The sequence below is a fragment of the Urocampus carinirostris genome, chromosome 8, assembly GCF_059441175.1.
Source record: "Urocampus carinirostris isolate Australia breed hairy pipefish chromosome 8, RoL_Ucar_1.0, whole genome shotgun sequence".
NCBI lineage: Eukaryota > Metazoa > Chordata > Actinopteri > Syngnathiformes > Syngnathidae > Urocampus > Urocampus carinirostris.
This window is the reverse complement of record NC_142356.1, coordinates 597312-619992: the sequence shown is the minus strand read 5'-3', so window position 1 is coordinate 619992 and position 22681 is coordinate 597312. Positions and strand designations below refer to the sequence as shown.

The 22681-nt window shown below is 42.9% G+C and overlaps 1 protein-coding gene across 2 annotated transcripts in view; it reads right to left on the bottom strand.

Moving 5' to 3' along the window:
- Positions 1-260: 260 nt before the first annotated feature.
- The window catches only part of mxi1 (max interactor 1, dimerization protein), a 63486-nt gene continuing 41065 nt past the window's right edge, over positions 261-22681 (bottom strand). For both annotated transcript variants that reach the window (XM_088341217.1, XM_088341218.1), the window contains exons 4-6: positions 11846-11960; positions 9962-10142; positions 261-8560 (exon numbers count right to left, since the gene is read on the bottom strand). In XM_088341217.1, the coding sequence (XP_088197343.1) occupies positions 8397-8560; positions 9962-10142; positions 11846-11960 (460 nt within the window). In that variant the 3' untranslated portion in view covers positions 261-8396. The remainder of the gene's footprint in view (positions 8561-9961; positions 10143-11845; positions 11961-22681) is intronic.

Sequence of the window (22681 nt, the reverse complement as noted above, 5' to 3'; positions counted from 1 at the left end):
CCCATCCCCAAATATTGGAATTTTAAGAAAAATAAACGAGTAAGCTTTGAGACATAATAAGCAATGTGAGAAAAAAATAAAGTCGAGTATTTCAGTTGAATCCAGAATGGAGGATCATTTTCTCCTTTTTCCCCATCACAGACAATAAACATCTCTCTTTAAGAATCTTATTTTCAGAGACAGTCCCACATATTTCACATTTTTGTTCCTAAATGGAACTGAAATCGAAAGCAGCCGTCAAGTAAACGTGGAGTCGTGGATCGAGTTTGAAAATCTCCTTGGTTTATTCCAAGTATTGCATTTCCGACGACAAGAAAAACACGCGGATGGGAGTGCAGCTTTTACAGAGGAGGCCGCCCCGAGACCCTCGTGGGGGACTCCCGTCCTTTTCAGGGTGCCGTGTGTGGACCCCGTCCCAAAAACGGTTCCGGGAGTTCAGTTCACACGCACCAAACAAAATACTCAATTCGAGGTGTTCCGGTTCCTGTTTTTGACCCGTATGGAAATACAGCGGTGCCTCTGACCTCACCGAAAATCGGAGGACCCTTTCGCTTTCCAGAACTTACTGAACAGTTATCCGGTGTTTGCCGTACTGAAAAAAAAAAAACCCCGGCCATGGTCTCAAACTTGTATTGGGATGGTTTCGGTCACCGGTTGCAGATGACATCGTCATTGTAAATTGCTAATATTGTTGCGATATCCTACACAGTGTTTCCCATACTATTGAAAGTCTCAGGCAGGCCACCAGGGCTAATTGGTCCCCGTCAGGGTCTGAAAAATCGTTTTTTTTTTTTGTCCTATGACTCACTTTTGTCTGATTGGTTGTTTGTTAAATATGAGTGTAGGGGAACAAAATAACAATTTGAATTTTATCCCCTTTATTCCAATATTAAAGTTTTGGCCCGAAAGAAAAATTGTGCACGAAACTGAATATTTTATAATATAAAACAAGCACAGGAAAGGTTTGAGAGAAATTGCAATACAGAGAACAAAAAAAGGAAAGGAAATGAAAACAAAATGATCCTTATATGGCGGCAGTAGCTCAGGAAGTAGAGCGCTGGTCTCGGGATCAAGAGATCGCAGTTCGAATCCCGGCTCCTCCGTGTTACATGTCGAAGTGTCCTTGGGTAAGACACTGAACCCCCTAATACCCCCAATAAGCAGGTTAGCGCCTTACATGGCTGCACGGCCGCTATTGGGAAATGTGAAGCACACTGTAAAGTGCTTTGGGAAGTCATTGACTTGAAAAGCGCTATAGAAATGCAGATCATTTCATTATTTGGACTCGACATTGATGCAGGGTTGGCAAACCCGCTCCTGGAAAATCGCATGTCCCGTATGTTTTAGAAGTTTCTCTTCCCCTTGTTGGCAATCTGTGTGGGAGTTTAATATTGATCCAGGTGAATTGAAGGACCTGTATTGGAGCAGAGGAACTCCAAGAACACGAGGCTCTCGAGGACCAGGTTAGCCAACCCTGTATTAATGGCTCCGAAACATGATGCATCGTCAATCACCGTCAGAAGAATCTGAATCGGTCCCTCAAAGCAGAGCACTTTGTGTTCCTAAATGCCAATATTCAGGAAAAAATAGTCATATTTTTCTTCTATTGAATTGATTTTTTAATTTATATTTTTGGTTAGAAGTTGAATTGTAACTTGTTCAAAGTTTTTGTACTTTTTTTAAATTGCACTGAAAAGTGAATATTTCTGATTTTTATTTTATGGTGTCGTTTGTTTTTCAGGGATTCTGTGTGGCTTGACTTTGAAGTCGCTTAGAATACAAAAGTTAATATGAGTTGAAAGTTTAGTGTAGAATGGAAAAAATATGAGGCACTCCTCCATACCCCCTTTGACGGTCCACCTACCGGGTTCTACACTGGTTCTCGCTGTTTATGATTGTCGGAAAAACGAGAGCTGGGTAGGGGCAGCGACAGGAAGTTGACAAGAGCTTTACTTTGAAATCCGGCCATGGCTGCTTTGAAACGTTGAGTCAATTACCGTTCGTATATGTAATAATAAAAGCATCGTTGGTGTCCGGGAGAGTTAAGAAAAAGGCGCACGCAACTGACAGAGCTGTTTGAGAAGTGCGTAAAAGTGAACAAGACATTTATTGTCATCGTTCTGGTGGCAAGCGGTGAAGGATTACGGGGTGGGCAAACTACGGCCCGTGTGCCTCATGAGGCCTATCGTAATTATTAACGCGGTGTGCCAACAAAAATCAAGGACCATTTCATGGTAAATAAAGTACTAGGAATAAAAAAATGTTTTAGTGCCACTCTTGTCCAGAGCGTCCTTTGTTTTTCCTCATGTTTTGCTGAGGTATCGGATCCGAGACCGTGTGTTAGCAGATACGAAAACATATCACTCCTATTCAAAAACGACCTCCATAGAAGCTCCATTTACACGAATCATGGCATTTTCTTCTCATGGTGATACCCTTTGCCGGACGGTTTGACTTCCTATTTGCTTAAGTTGCATCATACCAATGATGCCAGCTTCTTTACTGTGGTTCTCTGTGTCAGACTCTCTTAAAAAGACTCAAAAGATAGAATTACAATTGTTTTCTTTTTGAATCATCAAACCCCTTCAAAAGATTTTGGTGATTTTTACACTGACTAGTTTCATTTTTGACAACATCCACCCTCCTGGTATAAAAGTGATTGTCAGCCATTTTGTCATTCGTGAAACCATACATCCAAGTCCAGATTATTCAGTTTGATGAGTTTTTATTGTAATAAAACCAAGGCTCGTTTTTACCCGTCTAGTCTCGCGACTCGGATGTTGATTTGAACACGCGGAACCTGGAAGTCCGAAAGCTGAGACACCGCTGTATTTCTTTTGCGGAAACGCAACAAAAGCAAGCGCCAGAACGTGGTTTTGGCATTTCCTCTGAAAAGCATAGACACCCGTTTCAAATTCAGTGGCCAAAACGACCTCAAACTCATCATCATTTTTTTATTTTTTTGGTCAAATCCCCGCCAGCGTAAGACACGTGTTAGCAACGAAAAAACAAAAACAAACGGAGTCGAGAGGATACCGTCCTCCGCTAAGAGGAAAGTGGCGTTCGAGGACCCCGGTTTGGGTAGTAGCTGGCTCGACACATGCCCGCGGCGGCGGCCCCGCCCCCTTTGACAATCGGGGGCGGGGCTAACCGCCAAACAAGACAGGCTCAGCAACTAGGAGCAGCTTCGGGGTCGCGTACATTTCAAGTGTCCGTCCGTGAAACATCGAAAACAAAAAAGAAAATAAAGAAGGCTACGGTACGTTCATACAGGAATAGACACGACGACGATAGGAAGTAACGTCATTTTGTGTAACATTTTGATCAAAATGGCGGCCGATGAGGAAAACCGGATGGATTTTGGATTACTCTTTGCTCCGAATGTATGAATGCCAGCTTTGATTCAGTTGTGTACTTAAAAGATTACAAGATTTATAACCCTAACCCTAAATTTATGATTGCTAGCAAAGCAATGATTCTTTTTTTTTATTTAGGTACTAGGGGGGGTCAGTTATGATGGCTAGCTTCAAGATCAAGATTTATGTCATAAAAAGATCATAAATCTAGATTGATGGCTCATTTATGACTGCTAGCTAGTTGTGATGTTGTGGTTTTATAGGTAGCAGGCTAATTCGATTTCAGACTATGTAACGAAAAGATACCGTTGCTAAATTTCTGGCTCATCTATGATTGCTAGCAATCTCTATTGTTATTATTTTCAAATGATTAGATTTTTAGGGTGAAACAGAATTGTTTATCTGGCTTTGGGTTACCTATTATACGTCTCCAACCCCCCATTGGTCCATCCTATGATTTCAACTCAGCAATATATAAACACACTTGAACATAACACTGGTTTGGGTCGATTTGACCCAATTTTTCGGGCGGTTTGACGCCAAACGACGACATTTTCAGGTCGTTCTAAAGAAAATGTCGCAGATGTTTACTTGTATAACGAATAGGTTTTCGGGGGAGTGGGTTGTTTCTGCAAAACAACAAAAGAAGTAGGGTCAGATCCACCCAAATTTGGGTTTTTTTTTGTACGGCAGAGCGCGCCTGGTTGTGTCTATTCCTATATGTCTACGATGACTTTACCCCCCCCCACACACACACATGATAAATCCCAATCCAAAACACAAAAGACATCATTCTTCAAATAAGGAATAAGCACAAAAAGGAATTCAAAGTAAGACAGGGTGAAAATAAGTTAGGATCCTCCCTGGTCTGTTTTAGAAAGGACGGAGGAATAAATAATATTCAAAGGATCTTTTCCTTCAAAATAAGATCAAGCGGGCCAAGTGCAATTCTTAATGCCAGTGGAGTCGGGATGGCTAACTTCTCTTTTTTTTTTTTGCAAAAAGGAGGGATGACCCGGAATGCCGTACGCACATGCACGCGCTCCAAAAAGGAAAATATCATCCGTGAAAAGTCTGGAAGCCACGCCCACCCCACTTCCATATATGGACCAGAAACACGAGTCAGCAAAAAACTTCTAACCATGAGCTCTACCTTTTTTTGTTTTTCCTTTTCAAATATTTCAACATTTCATTGATGACGCTATTTTTATGTACAAAGGAAGGAGGGAAGAAATAATAAAAGATGACTTTGATTCTTTTAGCGGACGGTGACGAAAGGATGTGGACTTTTATTGCTTGTTACGGCTGGAGACAAAGCGGACGGCGACGGGATCACGGATTTCCAGGGTTCGTACGCTTTTTGCGGGGCCGAATCAAGCACTTTTTAAAGGACCTTCAAAGTCCATTTTTCCAGTAGCGTTCAAAGAAGAAATCCAGCGTTGATCTAAATAACCAGAGCCTAAGCTTTAGTTTCAAACCCCAACTCTAGCCTTACTTTGGAACCTTAAAATCGGTTTAAAACCTTCACTTGCAGCCCAAATCCTAGCTCTACATCAGGGGTGTCAAACTCATTTGAACTCGGGGGCCGCACGATGGAACGAACATTCTGTCGGGGGCCGGACTAGTAGATTCAAGAGAAACAAAAAGAAATAAAGAAATAAGAGAAAGAGGGAGGGAAAAGGAGACAGGGCAGGACAAAGAAAGAAAAAGGAGAGGGAGAGAGCGTGAGAAACAAGAGATAAAAAGTCTTGGGAGAGGGGGAAAAGAAAGGGAGAGGAAGAAAGAAATCCGAAAAGAAACAGAAAGACAGAAGGAGAGAAAAGAGAGCGTAAGGATAGGAAGAGAGAAAGAGAGAAAAGGAAAAAAGGAAGAGAAAAAGTGAGACAGAGAGTGAAAGAGATGGAGACAGAGTGGGAGAAAAGGAAAGATAGAGAGAAATAAATACAAGTGCAGTGTCTTTGTGAGAGGCACCTGGCTTTGGCAACATCAAGTGGACATATTTCAACCTGCAGCCTGTTTTCCTCTTGCACTTCTCTGAGTGTTGTCTCGCGGGCCGGATTCGATCCCTTAGCGGGCCTGACCTGGCCCGCAGGCCGCCTGTTTGACACCTGTGCTCTACATCTAACGCTAGCTGTAATCCTGTTTCAAATTGTAACACTAGCTCTAAACCTATTCTGGAACGGTACATTCACAGTTTAGAACCCGAATATAGAGCCCAAACCCAAGTTCCTAACCCCGTTTCAAACTGCAAACCTAGCTCTGGAACCCTACATTCAGTTTAGAACCCTAACATAATTCCTAATCCTAAACCTACACCTATCTCTAGCTGTAACACCATCCCCGACCCCATTTCAGCACCCTTACCTAAATTTCTAACCCTAACCCCAAAACCTCTTTTGGAACCCTAAAATAAGTATAAAACTCCTATTTGAAGGCCAAACCCTACCTCCTAAGCCAAGCCGAACCCCTAACCTAAAAATCATGGCAAGAATTTGAAGCATTTACAAAAAAATCACCTCAAATTCAAGCACTTTTCAAACCTTGACAAAAGTCAAACGATAGCATTTTCAAGGATTTCAAGCACCCGTACGAACCCTGGCTTTCGTCGCCGTCGACCGCCGGGACGCCGTTCCCTTTCCGGAGGCCGGAGCGCCCCGTCGTCTCGTTCAAGTGCATTTGGGGTTGCGAGCGTGTTGTTCAAAAATGACACATTCAGATTCGGCTGTACTAGGAAAATAGATTCGGTTTTCGGAATTTGGGCTGTAAAGTGGCTTACGATGCGTTTTTGGCGCCACCTGGTGGCGACGCAGTGCTAAGAGTGAGTTGAGGAGCTTAGGCTGCCCTCTTGTGGTCATTTTGCAACCAGAACATCGAGAGCAGGGGTCACCAACTTGAAGATCGGTATAGAATATCGCTCACCTGTAAGAGGTCAGTGCGATTCTCTAGGAAATTTGATTTCAATTTATCGGTTATAATCAATACATGCTCAATTCTTCCAAATTCAATTCTTATATGGGCCTATAATGGATTTATGTCTTTTTGAACGCAACTTCTAATAATGACAGCTTCCAAGTTATTGAGGAATTTCATATCAAATTGTTAGCCCTTCAAGCTAATCAATAACAAAACCTCTTTGCTTCAAAAAGATTGGTGAGCCCTGCTTTAGGGAATAGAAAAATACAATGCTGAAATGGATCTCACGTCATCAATGATTACTTTATGAAGAGAATATTAGATATACATCTTTAAGTACTAGTAGTATTGGACGTTTTCATGCTACTCGGGAGTTTAGACGAGTACTGTCTTTTTAGTCAGAAGGAGTTCTATATCTAGGGATGCACCAAATTTTGAACACTAAAATAATATAATAAGAGAATTTTCTGTTCCTAGAGTGAGGGCGAGCCATGTGAAGCTGGCTTTCACTTGGGGCAGAGTTTTTGCTGCTTATTTCATTCTAGACCTTAACCCCTGCCAAGTTTTTACCAGCAAGACATTTTCTCAAAGGTTGCTGCGTGTCCCTCTGCTTCCATGTCAGATTTTGGCTAACGTTTACGTGCTAACACTAACACGCTAGCTCACTACAGTTCATAAACAGTACATTTGTGTGTGCCAGTCAAATGTGCTCACCCCTGAAACGGATGAGCTGCTGCTAAGCTATATGGAAGGAGAGTTGAAATGATTTCACTTTGGCAAACATACAAGTGTTGTTGCATTTGACTGCCCTAACTACTGCATCCTCATCATCTCGTTCAAATGTCACTATTCACTCTCCTGTCCATTAGACGCCCAAAAACCCTGGAGATATGTGAGATTGTGCAGAGAAGCAGCTACGAGCGACTTATTTTTCACTATAACACTCAACACGGACTTTTTGGATTTGTATTCTGGATCGTCTGTGTCACTTGCACCGGATATTTTTTAAGTATTTGAATGACTTTTTTGTGGTTGTTCTACGAGAATTCAATAAACGAAAGACTTATGAATTAGTAATACAGTATTTACTCGAGTACAACATGTGGTAAAAAAAAAAAACAACTAAGTTGGGTGGGTGTATGACACAAGGTTTTACCGTATTTGTGTAATGATTAAGCGGTCGAAAAATATTGCTAGCCAGAATTGCAACATTGGGGAATCAAACCCGGACCGCGGCAGTGGGAACCCCAAATCCTAACCACTGAACCACCGGTGATAAAGATGACATATGAAAAGGCATTAGACATGATGTCATTATCACACCATTTTTACGGTGCGGTTCGTCTCCGGTACGATAAGCAGGTAGGCGCCATCGGTGAGAGAGTGTGTGTGTGAATGAGTAAGTGTCAAGCACATTGTAAAGCGCTTTGGGAGGTTTCCAGTGACTTGAAAAGCGCTATAGAAATGCAAACTATTTACATTTACATGAGATCAAATCTGATGTCTTGTCATGTACGTCCACTGGTGGTCCAGAAGTTAAGATTTAGCGCGTTCACGGCCGCGATCCGGGCTCGATTCCCATCGCGTCCGCAGCAAACTGATTTTGAATCAATTATTAGCGCTGCAGCTTAAACAGTAGTTCTCAAATAGTGGGGCAGGCCACCCTTTATTGATTTATTCATTCGTTTTCGTTTTTTGCCCCAAATCTTCATTTCGGTGCATCCCTAGTCATATCGCTCGCTGAAATGTTTGGAAAATCAGACGTATTCGATGGGCATGAGCACCAAAGAGGGAGGTCATTTATGGAAAAAGGTCTTCCCCATAGGTGGTCCCCGACACCTAAATAGTCGGCCATTCAAGTGCGTCAGGAAAGACACAAACCGGTCGGCCCCGATTGTCGGGAAACGCGCGGTTCGGATAAATGACCTGGAAATCGGGAGTGCGCTAAAAAGGAGTGACACGGTGGCTCCAAGAAGATACCGTGATCAAATTCCATCAAAATTTGTGTCGGTTTAGCGGCGTTTGCTTTCCTGGCTAACGTCGACGCGAGCTAGCCACCGAGCCCGATAGTGGCGGGTTACCGTGGAGACGGGAGGGCGGGACACGTCAAAGGGGGCGGGGCCAGTTTTAGGAGCAAAAGGCCAGTTTGACGCTGCAGGAAGAGTATCCTTCGTCGCTCGCCATGCTTTGCAGGCTGCTGTGGTCGTCCAGGTCGCTGGTGCTCGCCGTGCTCAGGCTGTCCAGCTCGCCCTGGGAGAATTCCGTGCTCTCCACGTCCACCTCGATCTCCTCTGCCGAACAAAAACATAAAAAAATCAAACGTCGATTGCAGCATCGGGAATCGGTTGCACGGGTGTAGAGTTGACTCTTTGACTCAGTAGCTCGATGAGAGCACCTTTTCATGATAATTATTTGAGATAGGAATTTTCAGCTGTATGCCAAACTCCTTAATATTAAAGTCAAGTCAAGCCATGTTTATTTGTGACATCCTTACTCAGATAAAGTATCAAAGGGCTTCAAAGACCACAGATGATTGCAAACCACAGACTATTATGACACCATCACCTGATACTGTCAACACAAAATATAGGTTATTCATATGCTATGGAATAGAAGTGTGGTTTAAGCTTAGATTGAAACATTTCCACAGAGGTTGCGGATCCGATCTCAGGGGGAAGAGCGTTCCACAGCACCCGGGCCTGAACGGAGAACGCTCTTGAACCTGTGGCTCTCTTCTTGGATCTTGGGATCACAAGTAAACCAGCGTTTTCAGAGCAAAGGCTCCGGACCGGAACAAAGGGGGAATTAAATATAGCTGAAATCTTTGTAGAAATCGTCACAAGATGTTACTGTTCGGGCGTGTTGACAGGCAAAATCAATGAAGAAACATTGGTGGAATTAGGCACAATTCCATGATCTTCGTGTCCTTCTCTGCCATTTCGCTGATGTAGCTCCCTTAGCTTAGCACCATGGCCCGAGCGACAGCCCCGCTTTTGTTTGCGATCCCTACCCCGTCTCCGCCGCTTGGTAAGTGGGTGGGCCAGCCACGGACATCCCGCTACCCTTTGTATTTCTTGCGGGATATCAAAGGTGGTAGAAAAAGTGCCCAAAAAGTCGAAATTTGCACACAGACCCAAATGTATAAGTTCCTCCCGACTATAGGTATTATTGGCCACGCATGTGTCCAGAAAAGAAAGCAAAAAAGAGAACGGTAATAAAAAGAAAATTAGCTGAAGAACCGTGAGCCGCTGCGTCCGTGCGCACTGCCATCATATTAAAATAAAAATAAAAAAGACCTAAAATATTTCATTTGGCGTGCAATGAATCTAAAATATACGAAAGTTTCATTTTCATCATGACACTTTTTTAGAATATGCTCATTTGAACCTGCAGCCAAGCGGCTAACAGGAGTGGTAGAGAAGGTAACAGAGAAAAACAGTCACACCATCGCATTTGGGGCTAAGCTGTTTGCGATACCAGGACAAGCTAGCTCGGAAAAAAGATTTATTCGTTCTCCCGTAGCAGCAAGAATCCCGATTATGAGATAAGTACCCTGCCTATTCTTTTAATCACGAGTTTGATTTCAATCAAGGACATATTTGCTATATCATACACACTGGGCCTTTAACGTAAGGCTGATCTCGTGACCAGAAAAGGAAAGAGTCGGGCAAGGCCAAAACGAAGCGAATCACCTTGTTCGGAGTCGGAGCGCTCGGAGCCCAGGGCGGAGCCCACGCTGCCCATGCGTATCCTCTCGCCCTCGGAGGCCCCGCCTCCGCTCTTCAGCAGCTCCAGTTGGCGCTGTAGGTGGCGCTGTTGGCGTTCCAGAGACTCCAGCTGGTACTGGCTCTTCCGGTCCGCTTCTTCAAGTTTCTGCAGGGAGTGAGCGGATTCGTTAACCCGGCAGATGGAATTAGAGACTTTTGTTTTTGCAATTTCTTGAGAATGTGTTTTTTCCCCCCACCAAATCAATAAATATTTGACTTGATGCTTGTGGTTTTACTCTCAGAAATAATTGGATTCATAGATTTTTTTCAACTGATATAATATTTTACCTAATGCTAGTAGAGTTTTCTTCCTATTTTTTTGTTTTCATCATTTCAAATTGGGCACGGCGAATAAAAAAAAGAAGAAGAAAAAAAGCCTAATTTTTTGGGGGGGTTGGACCAATCTCATCTTGCTATTTCGGATCTTATCTCTAGCCTCGGCTCCAAGGGGAGTAGAGCTTTCGGTCGATCTGCCCCCTAGTTCTGGAACTCATTACAACCTAACCTCCGGATTTGGCCAGCCTGTCCACCTTCAAATCCGGACTCAATACCCACCTTTTCGGACTTACCTATTCATAATTATCTCTCATCTTTTTTAACTCTACTTTGTTTTAATTTTCAGGGATCTTATGTTGTTGTTTGAGTTTAAATCAATTAGATCAAAGCGGCGCCGCCACGAGCGGCTGCCTTTTCCAGCAGCTGCCCTATTGTTTTATTGTCTGCTCCTATCTTCGGTGTTTTTCTTCCCGTTTTGACAACTACACTATGGATTACTTCTATCCTATGGACATGGGTTTTAGCGCACAAAAATGCGTTTATTCGAGGAATCAACTCCTTGCCCTGAAGAATTCTTGTGCCGGCGTGATGAAGGGGCCTATCGTGGAAGAAGAGCCGGAGCTAGCGAAGCGGCTAGCGGCGTTATAAGTCTTCGGTACCATCCGTAATCATGGAAAATGCGAACTCACTACCAAATAAGATCGTCCAGTGCTGGTGGAAAACATCGAAGCGCACAGGGAGCGCAGTTGCTGTGTTTTGCGGAAACGTGGCTCACGTTTAGCATTCCGGACGCTAACGTGTAGCCACCCGGAGCTACCCGGAGCTATCCGGCTTCTGCGCCGCTATACAGAGACACGAAAGCCAGGGGGAATCGGAGAGGAGGCGGACTCGCTAACACGAGGTGGTGTATCCCTGGATTTTCACAAAGAAAAGATTTCCATCAGCCGCAGGGATGTCGAACTTTTGGACTAGCGTGACGTCATCCACTCCGCTACAAGCACCCCTAGGGCATCATGTTAATCTGTTAATAAACAACGGGGTAGACTGCTGGAAGTGTGAATTTCCCTACGGGGATGAATCAAGTATCTATCTATCTAAATCTGTGCAGTGTGTAAAAAGCTAAAATTGTTCTGTATATGACCAATTTTTTTGTAGATCTGTTGATATTTCTATATTTCATGTGTTTTTTCAGAGGTCCCCTGCAAAACATAGGAAATCATTAATTACTAAATAATTTGGTGCATCATGTTTTATTATTATCATCAATTATATAAATTAAAAAAAAAAGGTGAGGAGCCATTCGTGAGCTTTCCTCAGTGTCATTTTTTTCATTTATCGCGTAGTCTAGAGTCAGACTGCCGAAAAACATGGCAATGGCAACCATTTCAAGCATTTTCGAGCACTTGACCCAAAATTCAAGCATTTTTCTCACCTTGAAAGCACACCATTGAAATTCACGCTTTTTCAAGGCTTTCAAACACCCGTACAAACCCCATTTATTCTGAGACGTGGTGCGTTCAAGGACCAGGTTACCTTTATATGTGCTTTGGCTTTGTTGAGCAGGCCCAAGGTGGTGTGACGGCTGCAGTCGGGTCCGAGCGGGATGAGGGCCTTCAGGCGCTCCAGACACAGCCGCAGGTGAGCCCGTCTGAGGAAAAAAGCTTTTGTTAAATGTGTGCGTTGCAGAAAAACGCTACAAGAAAAATAATAACAACAATAAAAAAAAGCTGCGGTTAATCATGGACCATTCATCACATCCACTACACAGCATCATCTTCAAACAGAAGAACAGCTTCAGCGACAGACTGCCGTCACAGTCTTGCTCCACGGACAGACTGAGGAGATGATTTCTTCCTCATGCCATGAAGCACTTTAACTCCACCCGGGGGAGTAAAAGCCCACATCAAACCCCATCCCCTCATTTGCATATTACCCTCCCTATATTTATGACAGAGTGTATTTTATGTAGCACTATTTATATACTCTATATCAACACGTTACATTGGGTATTTTTGTATTCTATATATTTTATTATTTTATTTTTAACACAAGGATACTGCTGGAAGAGTGAATTTCCCTGCGGAGATAGATAAAGTATCTATCTATTTATCTATCTATCTATCTATCAATAGACCCCCCCAGTTACGGCATCCCTAGGGTACGATCTTTTCAAGTTAGGACATAGAATATGATTTTTTTTTTGGGCTCTTCTTTCCAAAATTTCCCACCTTGTAACCTAAATATCTTGCGTGCCCAAACGTTTCCAAAACACAAACTTTGCAGTTTTACTGCCGCCCTGTACGACAAGTCACGTCTGCTATTGGTCAACGTCAAATACCGGTCTACCGTTGCAGATATGCCATTGGCTCAACTACAATGTCCTTCTGTCTCTTCGTTCGGTTCAGAATATTGTATGCTTCGTGGGTCGACAATAACAATACTGTATTTTTGAAAGTGGTGCTAAAGGGAGAAGGAAAAAGATAATTATGGAAACAATGCTTGCAATGACTAAAAAATACCAAGGCGGCTGCACGGGACCCCTTGGTAAGGAATATGGCTGGAATCGATCAACCATCAGGAGAGTATGAAGAAAGCAAACAAGTCCTTGAAGGGCACCACAAACCACTTGGGTGGAAGTTATAAAATCCTTTTCGATCGGAATCCACCGTCTCATGCCTTCTCGGCATTCACCCACCAACTCCACTGTACCAGCTCAAACCGAGTCACGCCAAAAGTAAGTAAAATGCCATTTTTCCTTTACATGTATATTCATTTATAATGGTATTTGACCATGATACATGCATTACCCTTAAGTAGTACTCAGTGGAGGCAAATGTCGATAATTTATTGGTTTTATCTGGAGTACCGGGGCTTCGGAGACCCCGGTCGTAAGACAATTACAGCTTACAATCCCCACCTCAGAAGGGATTCGTGTCGTATCCAATTTTTTGGGGGTGTTTCCATAGAAACCAAAGGAGTCGTGGCACCAAAATGTACTTTAAGACAAATAAACAAGTTGCCCGGCAACCCCAAATTGCTTTTCCTTCTTCTCGTGTAAGTGCAAAGCAGCGACCGTTTCAAAGGCTAAATTCAGATGCGGACCCATTCGCAGTTGAGCGCTAATGAGGTGATAGAGAAGATCTGCGCTTTAGCACCCCGATGCCAGATACGCTATGCTAACCTCGGGACATAACATCATGCACTCTACCAGATATCGGAGCATTGTCATTAAACCTAAAGTCGAAGCGATTGCATCGGCAGAGTCGCCATTGACTTGGGGGCCGCGGGAGTGAGGGTCCAGGTAAAGTGCATCAAGTTTTTCCACAAGATAAAAACATTTCGTTCTTCTTGTCCCTTTTCTTTCGGCACGAAAAAAAGATCTAAGGATAAGAAAGTAACCGTATTAAGAATGAATCAGAACGAAATCAGTCATAAGTGGATAAGTGAGTAGAAAAATGTCATAATTCAGAAGTGCATGTGCTCTCATTCTCTCTCTCTCTCCTTTATCTTTCTCCTTGTATTCCCTATTTCTTTCTTTCAACATCTGTTTTTCTTATCTATTTATCTCTCTTTCTTCTTCTCTCTTACTCCCTTTCTTCCCCTTTCTCTCGCTTCCTCTTTCTCCCTCTCCTTTTCTTACTCTCTCTTTATTTCCCCCTTTCTCATTCATTCTTTCTTTACCCCTCTTTCTCTTTCTCACCATCTCTTACTCCTTACTTCCCCTCCCTCTCTTTCTCCCTCTCTTTTCTATGTCTCTCTCTTACTTTCCATGTCTCTTTTTCTCTTTCTTTCTACGTTTCTATTTCTCGCTCTCTATTTCCTGCTCTCTCACTCATGTTCTCCCTCTCTTTCTTTCCCTACCGCTATCTTTTTCTCTTTCTCACTATCTCTTACTCCTTACTTCTCCCCTCCCTTGCTTTCCCTACTCTCTACCTCTTTCTCACTCTCTTTTCTATGTCTCTCTTACTTTCCATGTCTCTCTTTTTCTTTTTTATACATCTCTCTATTTCTCCTTTCTTCTGCTTTCTTTCTCCCTTTCTCACTCATTTTTCCCTCTTTTTTCCTTTCCCCCTCTTTCTTTCCCCCCTCTCTCACCCTCTCTCCATCTCACTTTTTTTTTTGAATCCCGCATGCACTGTAACTGTTAGCTGCATTTGCGAATGAACCTTTTCGCAAGTGCCAGTCCTGCCTAATTAATTAGCACGGTAGCATCCGTATCAATCTCCTGTGGGCGGCACTAATCAAGTCAAGTCAAATTTATTTATATAGCCCTTAATCACAAAAATGTCTCAAAGGACTGCACAGGATTACAGTTACAAAATGACACAATTACCTGATCTTAAACCAGCATATAATATAATATAATATGCTAAACCTTCATAATAAGGCGAGGGCCTTAAACTATCGGGCCGAGAGTTTCGGCCCCCCGCTCTAGGCGGTTTTATGAGCGTCGTCCGGCACGGGGTTACTCGCATCATCTCCATAACAAATAGGTTTTCCTTGAGCGGTGCCGCGAAGGCATCGAAAGGTGTAACGGCATTTCCCGGACCTTTCACCGGTGCCGACGTTCCATCATTTGGGCGACTGGGGGAAGGCCCGGGGTGACATCTATCCAGCTAATGGGGCGCACTTGTCAGATAAAGAGAGATAATGATGGCTATAACACAATCAGCGCTCCATTAACAGGGCTGAGTCTGGGGGGGGCTGAGTGTTAGTGACCCCCACTCGGGAGCTCCGAGACAGATTCATCGTAAAGACAAGATTGAAAAGCATTTAAAAAGGGCAATTGCATTGCTTATTTGAGTAGACCCCCAGAATAACGGCGTCCCCACCTTACGTTTTTTACGTCATGATGTGGAATAAGATGTTTTTTCAGCCACCCTTTAAAGCGGGGGTCAGGAACCTTTTTTGAGCCAAAGAGCCATAAAAGCAAAAAATGTTTTCAAAAGAAATTGAGAGAGCCGCATCATATCTTTTCAGACAAAATGGAAAAAAAACTGCCAAACACGCTCTCTAGACAAAAGCTCATTCTATTTCACTGTGTGTCATTTGATGATTTCATCAAGTGGATGAAATGATAATAATGCCAAATCCTGTGTCCCAAATCAATGTCAACATACCATTTACAATTTGTCTTCCGCCTTCAGTTAAGAGTGTTAAGGCCATTTTTTCCCCATGAAATTTGTCCTTAATAACGGAGAGAAGTGAAAAATCATTTTACATTTCCGGAAACTCTTGATGTCAAGTTTTGGACTTGTTTGATCACGACTTAGTTGCCACACTTGGGATTGCCGTTGCTCACTGTTGTTTCAAGCGTTGCCCACCCACTTTGTGTGAACGCTCAGACCCGAGGAAAGTTAGAGGGAACATTGCCCAGGAGTACGGGTGCACTGGAACGCGACAGGAGTAAATAGGAGCGCTGACGGAATGAGGGAGGAGGTGCGGCGATAGGATCTGCGACTCTCAAAGTTTGGGGCTCAGCAGACACGCACGCCAGGTATGTTCCTGGTCTGGCTGGCTGGCCGTTAGCATGATGGCTATCTTTCTTTGTCTGGCGTCTTTTGCCTTATCTTCGACTTGCGGGGGCCTCACAAAATCTGTCTGCCTCCGTGCCCCTATTTGACTTCTGAGAGGCTCGTCCAACGTAACTTTTGTAATGTAATAAGTTCGAAAAATTGTCAAAGAGGATAACATCGATTGCAGCACGCTAGCACAAGTCTGGGAACTGATTTCTGAGAAAACTGAGGAGCTCATGGAGATTTTTGTTATGAAACACAAGATATCAAGTATATACAGTATATGAGATTCATAACCAACACGGATCTTTTTATTCCGGACGTTGCTAGGGTAACACACCGAAACCTCACAGAAAATCATGGGCTGATCTCTCCCTAGTATGGAGGATTATTGCAGGTTCTAATACTGCAGCAGAGCCGACAACCTTTTAAAGGATTCCTTTAACTACGGCCCCCCCGTCTTAGACCCGCTGCCCTCTGGCAGACGCCGTGTCCCTTAAAACAAGGACTAATGGAATCAGAGACAGTTTCTTCCCCAGGGCAATCACCACCCTAAACAAGCACACAAGACAGTGAAAAACACGATACAACTCGCAATGTACGGATAAATCAGTATTTAGAATTTATCCTTTGACTCTCATTTTGGAAATATGGCGCTAAATGTCATTGCACTGCTTTTCTTCTATTATTGTTCAGATGCATCTAGAATATGGATGGGAAAACCTTTTGAGTCTAGTGCCACATTGAGTTAAAAAAATTGGTATATTGACTGATGTTTGTGTCTACTAACGGTCTCAAATCCAACACATATGCAAAAAGGATGCATTAGACCAATCGTTTTTTTCTCATTTGGATTATGAAGAAAGAGATGCAGACATCTCCATGTTAAACATTAAATACATTTCATTTTATATCTGTTTTTAAGTTCCTGTTTATGAGCACGACATTTCATCATATGCGTTGGAAAAACTTAAAGGAACAAAGGGGGGAAATAAAGAGCACCGAGGCAACATTTCTTTTATCAGTAGTACTTTACTTATCACTTTATATATTAATATCGCATTTTTACAGTTTTCATTTGGTGTGCCGGCATAAAAAGCCGATCGAGATAGAATCTCAGCCAGTCTTCAAACATTAGCTTGAAAATATTGACCTATTTATTTTATTTATTTAGTATTTTATGACATGTCTATCCTGTAGTGCCACATCTAATATCCCTATAAACAAGGTTCATGGCGGTGTTATCCGTGACAATTCTAATTCAAACTCAATTGTAGCATGCTAGCATAGGGCTAGCCTGAACTAAAGAAAATAGTAAGTACAGCAGACGTGTCAAATGATTAAAACTGGCCTGGCCTACCATAAATTTCTAAATATCTCAAAAAAAGCCACGTGTTTCAAAAGTTAAGATTTTTTAAATAAATGCAAAAATAATGCTCACTCTGGCCGCTAGAGGGCAGTGTTGTAAAGCGTGGTGTATTGGTTCAGGTGTATAACTGCTTTTACTCAACTCTTAAAATGGCCAAGTTAAAAAATTCAATGCCAAACATGAAAATCTTGATTCCCAATTTATTGTGAATATGTAGGGTGTGTTACTAATCCAGTCTGAATGATAAAGCATAATCATGAAAAACAAAGCTAAAAATTGGCAGTTTCTTTTACTGATAGGTCCTGCCTCAGAACAAAATGTCCGGATCCGGCTCCAGGGCCAAACTTAGTTTGACATCCCTGATCAAAGTTTGTGTAATCAATTTTGAATTCAAAGGGGAACAAAATTATTTATATTATTAACAATAATAAATGTCAAGCAGTTCAAAAGCATGCGGAAAAGTACCGGAGGCATGGTTCCTAATCGGGTGATCTACATCCGCGCGACATTTGGTCATTTATTTTGGTATTTATCTAGTCTTATTTTGTCATGTATTTTGTTGCGTACCACATACTGGATTGATAGAGGATACATTTTTTGTGATGTAAAAAAAGCAAAAGATAATTAATATTTTAACATATTATACAAAATCATCCATGGACTTGTGAGGTTAATTGGCCTGTCTAAAATTGGCCCTAGGTGTGAATGAGCGAGCGAACTGTCTGTCCCTGTGTGCCCTGCGACTGGCTGGCAACCAGTTTAGGGTGTCCCCTGCCCACTGCCCGGAGATGGCGGGGATGGGCTCCAGCACCCCCGCGACCCTACGGAGGATAAGCGGTGCAGATAATGGATGGATAATGGATACATGGACTTGCTCCCTCATATCTTTCATATTTAATTTCCCCCTATGTTCCTGCACAGAGCCTCCTCTCTGAAAATGCCGGTCTACTTGTGATCCCAAGAGCCAAGAAGAAATCCGCAGGTGGGAGAGCGTTCTCCAATTACGGCCCCGGTGCTGTGGAATGCTGTTCCCCCTGAGATTGGATCTGAAACCTCAGTGGAAATGTTTCAATCTAGGCTTAAAACACACTTCTACTTTATAGCATATGAATGACCTATAGTTCATGTTGACAGTATCAGGTGACGGTGTCATAATAGTCTGTAGTTTGCAATCGTCTTTGCAGCCCTTTGAGACTCTTTGTGATTATGGGCGTCACAAATAACCATGACTTGACTTGTCTTGACAATAAAACGTTGGTAAAAACATTGAAGATGCCTGAATCAGTATTTTCGAAGTAGTTCATTTGTTGTTATGTAATATTTCTGTAGTAGAATTTTTTTTTCTTAATAGTTTCTTTTTCTTCGTTTTTGGTGTAACAAATATTATAATTGATAGTATAATAGTAGTCTGTACAGCCCTTTGAGACTTGTTGTGATTAAGGGCGTCACAAATAAACATGACTTGACTATAAACACGACTTTAATCCGGACGGACACATCCACTAGAGGTGAATGTGGTCTTCTCCAACTCCAGGTCATAATTAAAGACTCAGATGCCGGTCCTGTCCGTTCTTGGCACCTCGATACAGTCCGTACCGTCCAAGTACACGGAGTTCTGGCGCCGTCCTTTTTGGAAAGACAAGCCTCTCGTTGGAGCGCCATCAACGATATACAAGATGTTTTTCTGGATTTGCGCCAGAATTTGAACAAGAACACTCTAATAAATGAACTTCTCCGCAAGTCATGTCTGGCCAGGAAGAGGACGCTGTGTTTACAGTGACGAGGACAAAAAAAATGTCAGTCGAGGAACAAGTGAGTAGAAATAGCTGGAAACGGATGCAGGTTTTTCCTGCCGCGACTATCTTCGAACATGTCGCAAAGAGGTTAAAAGGCCGTCAGCCCGTAATCAATGAAGAGGCTCTCTCCGAGGCTTCCGAGCCCTGCGACAGATAGCTTATCTTGTAGTCCAGACGCGGGCAAACTCCGGCCTGCGGGCCACGTACGGCCCACCAAGGTTTTTAATACACTGCGCTGAACAACACATAAATAAAGTATCGCAAATACTAATTGCAAAATATGTTTAGGTTTATTTGTGACGCCCCAAATCACAAGAAGTTTCAAAGGGCTGTACAGACTACAGACTATCATTACACCAATACAATTCAGATGAATGACAAGAGGGTTCAGCAAATAAGCAAAAATAAACACAACTTGAATGTTCTCCAGTTTAGGGTAGCCCAAATCCATGAGTATGTGCTAAAAACACACGTTGATTCTTAAAGTTTAGTACTCCACACTCAAGACCAAAGGAATAATCCAATTCCTACCGCAACCTTGATGTGAAGCTCTATGAAGAATCAGATCCTCGTTGGATTCCTGTTCTGAGTAGATCGCCATGTATTTGTTTCATGTTCTGATGCTCTTTTACGATTTATTCAAAAATATATCATACTGTACAAAGGATCTTGGAACGGATTAGCACATTTACATTCAAAATGCGTTTCTAATGAAATGAAATGAAATGATCTGCATCTCTATAGCGCTTTTCAAGTCAATGACTTCCCAAAGCGCTTTACAATGTGCTCCACATTCCCCAATAGCGGCCTTGCAGCCATGTAAGGCGCTAACCTGCTTATTGGGGGTATTAGGGGTTCAGTGTCTTACCCAAGGACACTTCCACATGTAACACGGACGAGCCGGGATTCGAACTGGGATCCTTTGATCCCAAGACGAGCGCTCTACCTCCTGAGCTACTGCCGCCCCCGTCTCTACTTGCAAAGATTTCAGATTATGATGCTGTGTTAAAATTTTTCTCACAGGAGTATAAGTCGCACCCACAATTAGACTGGAAAAATACCTGCCACTCATATTTCGGAAAATACGGTACTTGTTATCACTGACAATGAAGACAATTCCACTTTAAACAATTAAAAATCTTTAGTCTCCGATTGTAAAACGTCCAGTAGAGGGCATACGTTACGGGTATCAGCTGCCGGTGAGAGTACCGAAACCTTAAAATATAACTACTATTAGCAAATCGGCTATAGTTAGCAGGGTTGGCCCATCCTCAATAAGATCAAAAAGTTATTTATAGTCACAAAAGACAAGCGAGCGTTACAAAAACTCCCGTCTGATGACGTGAACGATCATCAGGTATCGTGAAAATGTTCCACGCGGCTGTTCCTTGTGTGTGTCGACTAAAATAGGCCCTAGATAGAACACTGTTCACGGCTGCCAATCAAAGCCAGAGGTGCAACTCATCTCTGAAGAGAGGGAGAATGCTTTTCACTGAAAACTGACAGCGACCAGATGATGAAGGTGCAGTATCTGAGTCGGATCAGCAGGGTTCCCCTGCTATGTCTATATATTTAAAAAAAATATTTCTCAAATAAAACGAGAACAAAATGGATGCCTAAAGTGAGCATCGTAATTTATATGACAAGTATCAGAAGACTTTCTCTCCTCTTTTTATTGAATTATTTATGACTAGAATCTATCCATCTATCTATCTACCTACCAGCTCGGTAGCCTAGATGGTAGGGCGCCCGCTCCGAGACTGGGAGGTCGCCGGTTCGAGCTTCGGCCGAGTCATACCTAAGACTTACAACATTGGTACTCAATGCCTCCCTGCTTGGCGCTCGGCATTGCGGGGGTTTGGTCACCTAATGACTAAAATGGCTGCGCCCTGTTTGGCTGCATCAGCTCGCTACGGGTCAGGTGTATCGACATTTCGTTCTGTGTGCATTGTTACAAAGAATGACAATAAAAGTAAATTCTATTCTGGTCGTATCCCTCGAGAGGGGTGACCCACAGCAAGAAAAACACATACAAAAACAAAGTCAATAATTGAGGGAAAAAGTAGCAAAAAACACACACACAAATGTTTTTGGACCATGGCCAACCCAAATGCCCAAACACCCAAACAAGTTAAGAACCTCGGGACCCAAGTCGGTCACGCTTTCGTCCCTCCGGATGAAACGGGACACCAGAAAGCGGCCGTGTCACTCGGGTCGTGGTGACGCGACACACTCTTCTGTTCAACAGCAGGGCCCGACAGCTTTTGCTGGTTTACCCCTGCTGCATCATACGGTTGCCCTGCCCATCCCGTTCTAAACATTCCACTATCCTTTCACAACACCTCTCTACTCATTCCTATCACCAACAAGAGCTCTAGCTTCCACTTCATTTAGACCTCTTTCCTGCAGTGCACTCATGAAACCATCCATCCACGTCAATTGCGGCCTTCTTCTTGGTTCTCCTTCCATTTACTTCATTTGCTCCACATCCATTCTCTCCATGTGTCCAAACCAACCAAGTACTCTCTCATCCACGCGCCTGCTCAGTTCCACGACGACTCCAGTTCTGTCTCTCACCATTTCATTTCTCAATCTATCCAATCTTGTCACTCCTAACATACTCCTCAAACACTTCATCTCAAAATCATTTCCTTTCCTTCTCATGAAAACATAAAAACAATTTGGAATGTGCACTGTACATGTGTATGATTAAACATTATGAATGTAAAATAAAAATGGATTATTTGTTCTACCTTTAGCACCAGGTGGATGCAAAGGAGAGGTGATGGCAAATTTGAAATGAAACCGATTCTAAAACTTGCTCGGGTTGTCATGCCCTTCGAAGATCTCCTCGCTTTCATCGTCTCCTTATTTTTAAACAAAGTCCAAATTGTTTACAGCCACGCAAGTTTGTGAGGGTTGCAATTTGTGTGCTATCTTCATATTTCTTGATCATTGGAAGTATCCGTTCCATTTTTGTCATGTTTTGCTTCCTTTAGCATAACTGCTGGTTTTGCGATTGTTAGTTAATAAATACGGTACAAAAACCAGTAACACGAAATTCTAAACGGAACGAAGAAGCAGAAAGGCTCGTGGGAGGCAGTTCCGCCAATAGCATGTGGGCATTTTCATGACGGCATGACACAAGCCATCGGTGCACTCATGCCTTTCTCTTGGTCTCCTTCCATTGACCTCGAAGATTCTTCTCCTTTTCTGATTCTGACTAGAATCAGAAAAACATATTAATGCTGATGATTTATTATCTTTTAATAATCGGCGAGGGCGAGGTCTCCAGTGCTCGGTGCACACGATGAAGAGGTATAGAAGAGACACGACACAAAATTGTGCTATGCTTTCTATAGAAAATCAAGAAATAGGTCGTGCCAGCTGATTATTGACTAAATATCGGGTCTTTTTTTTTGTATCAGGGCGATAAGTGCCACTTGGTATCAGGCCGTTATGGGATCAATAACTCCCGGCCCGATGACAACGGTGGATCCCTCGTTGTTATTTTTACCTCCTCATAACGTATACGAGAGCTGCCTACCTTCTCTTGGAGAAGAGAACATCTTTTTTTGTCACAGCTCGCCTCCTCTTGCTCTCCGCTATCGTTTCTCGACACAAATATGTAGGGCGAGCACACTCGCAGATGCAGGCAAAGAGATAAAGAAAGACACAAGAAGTGCCA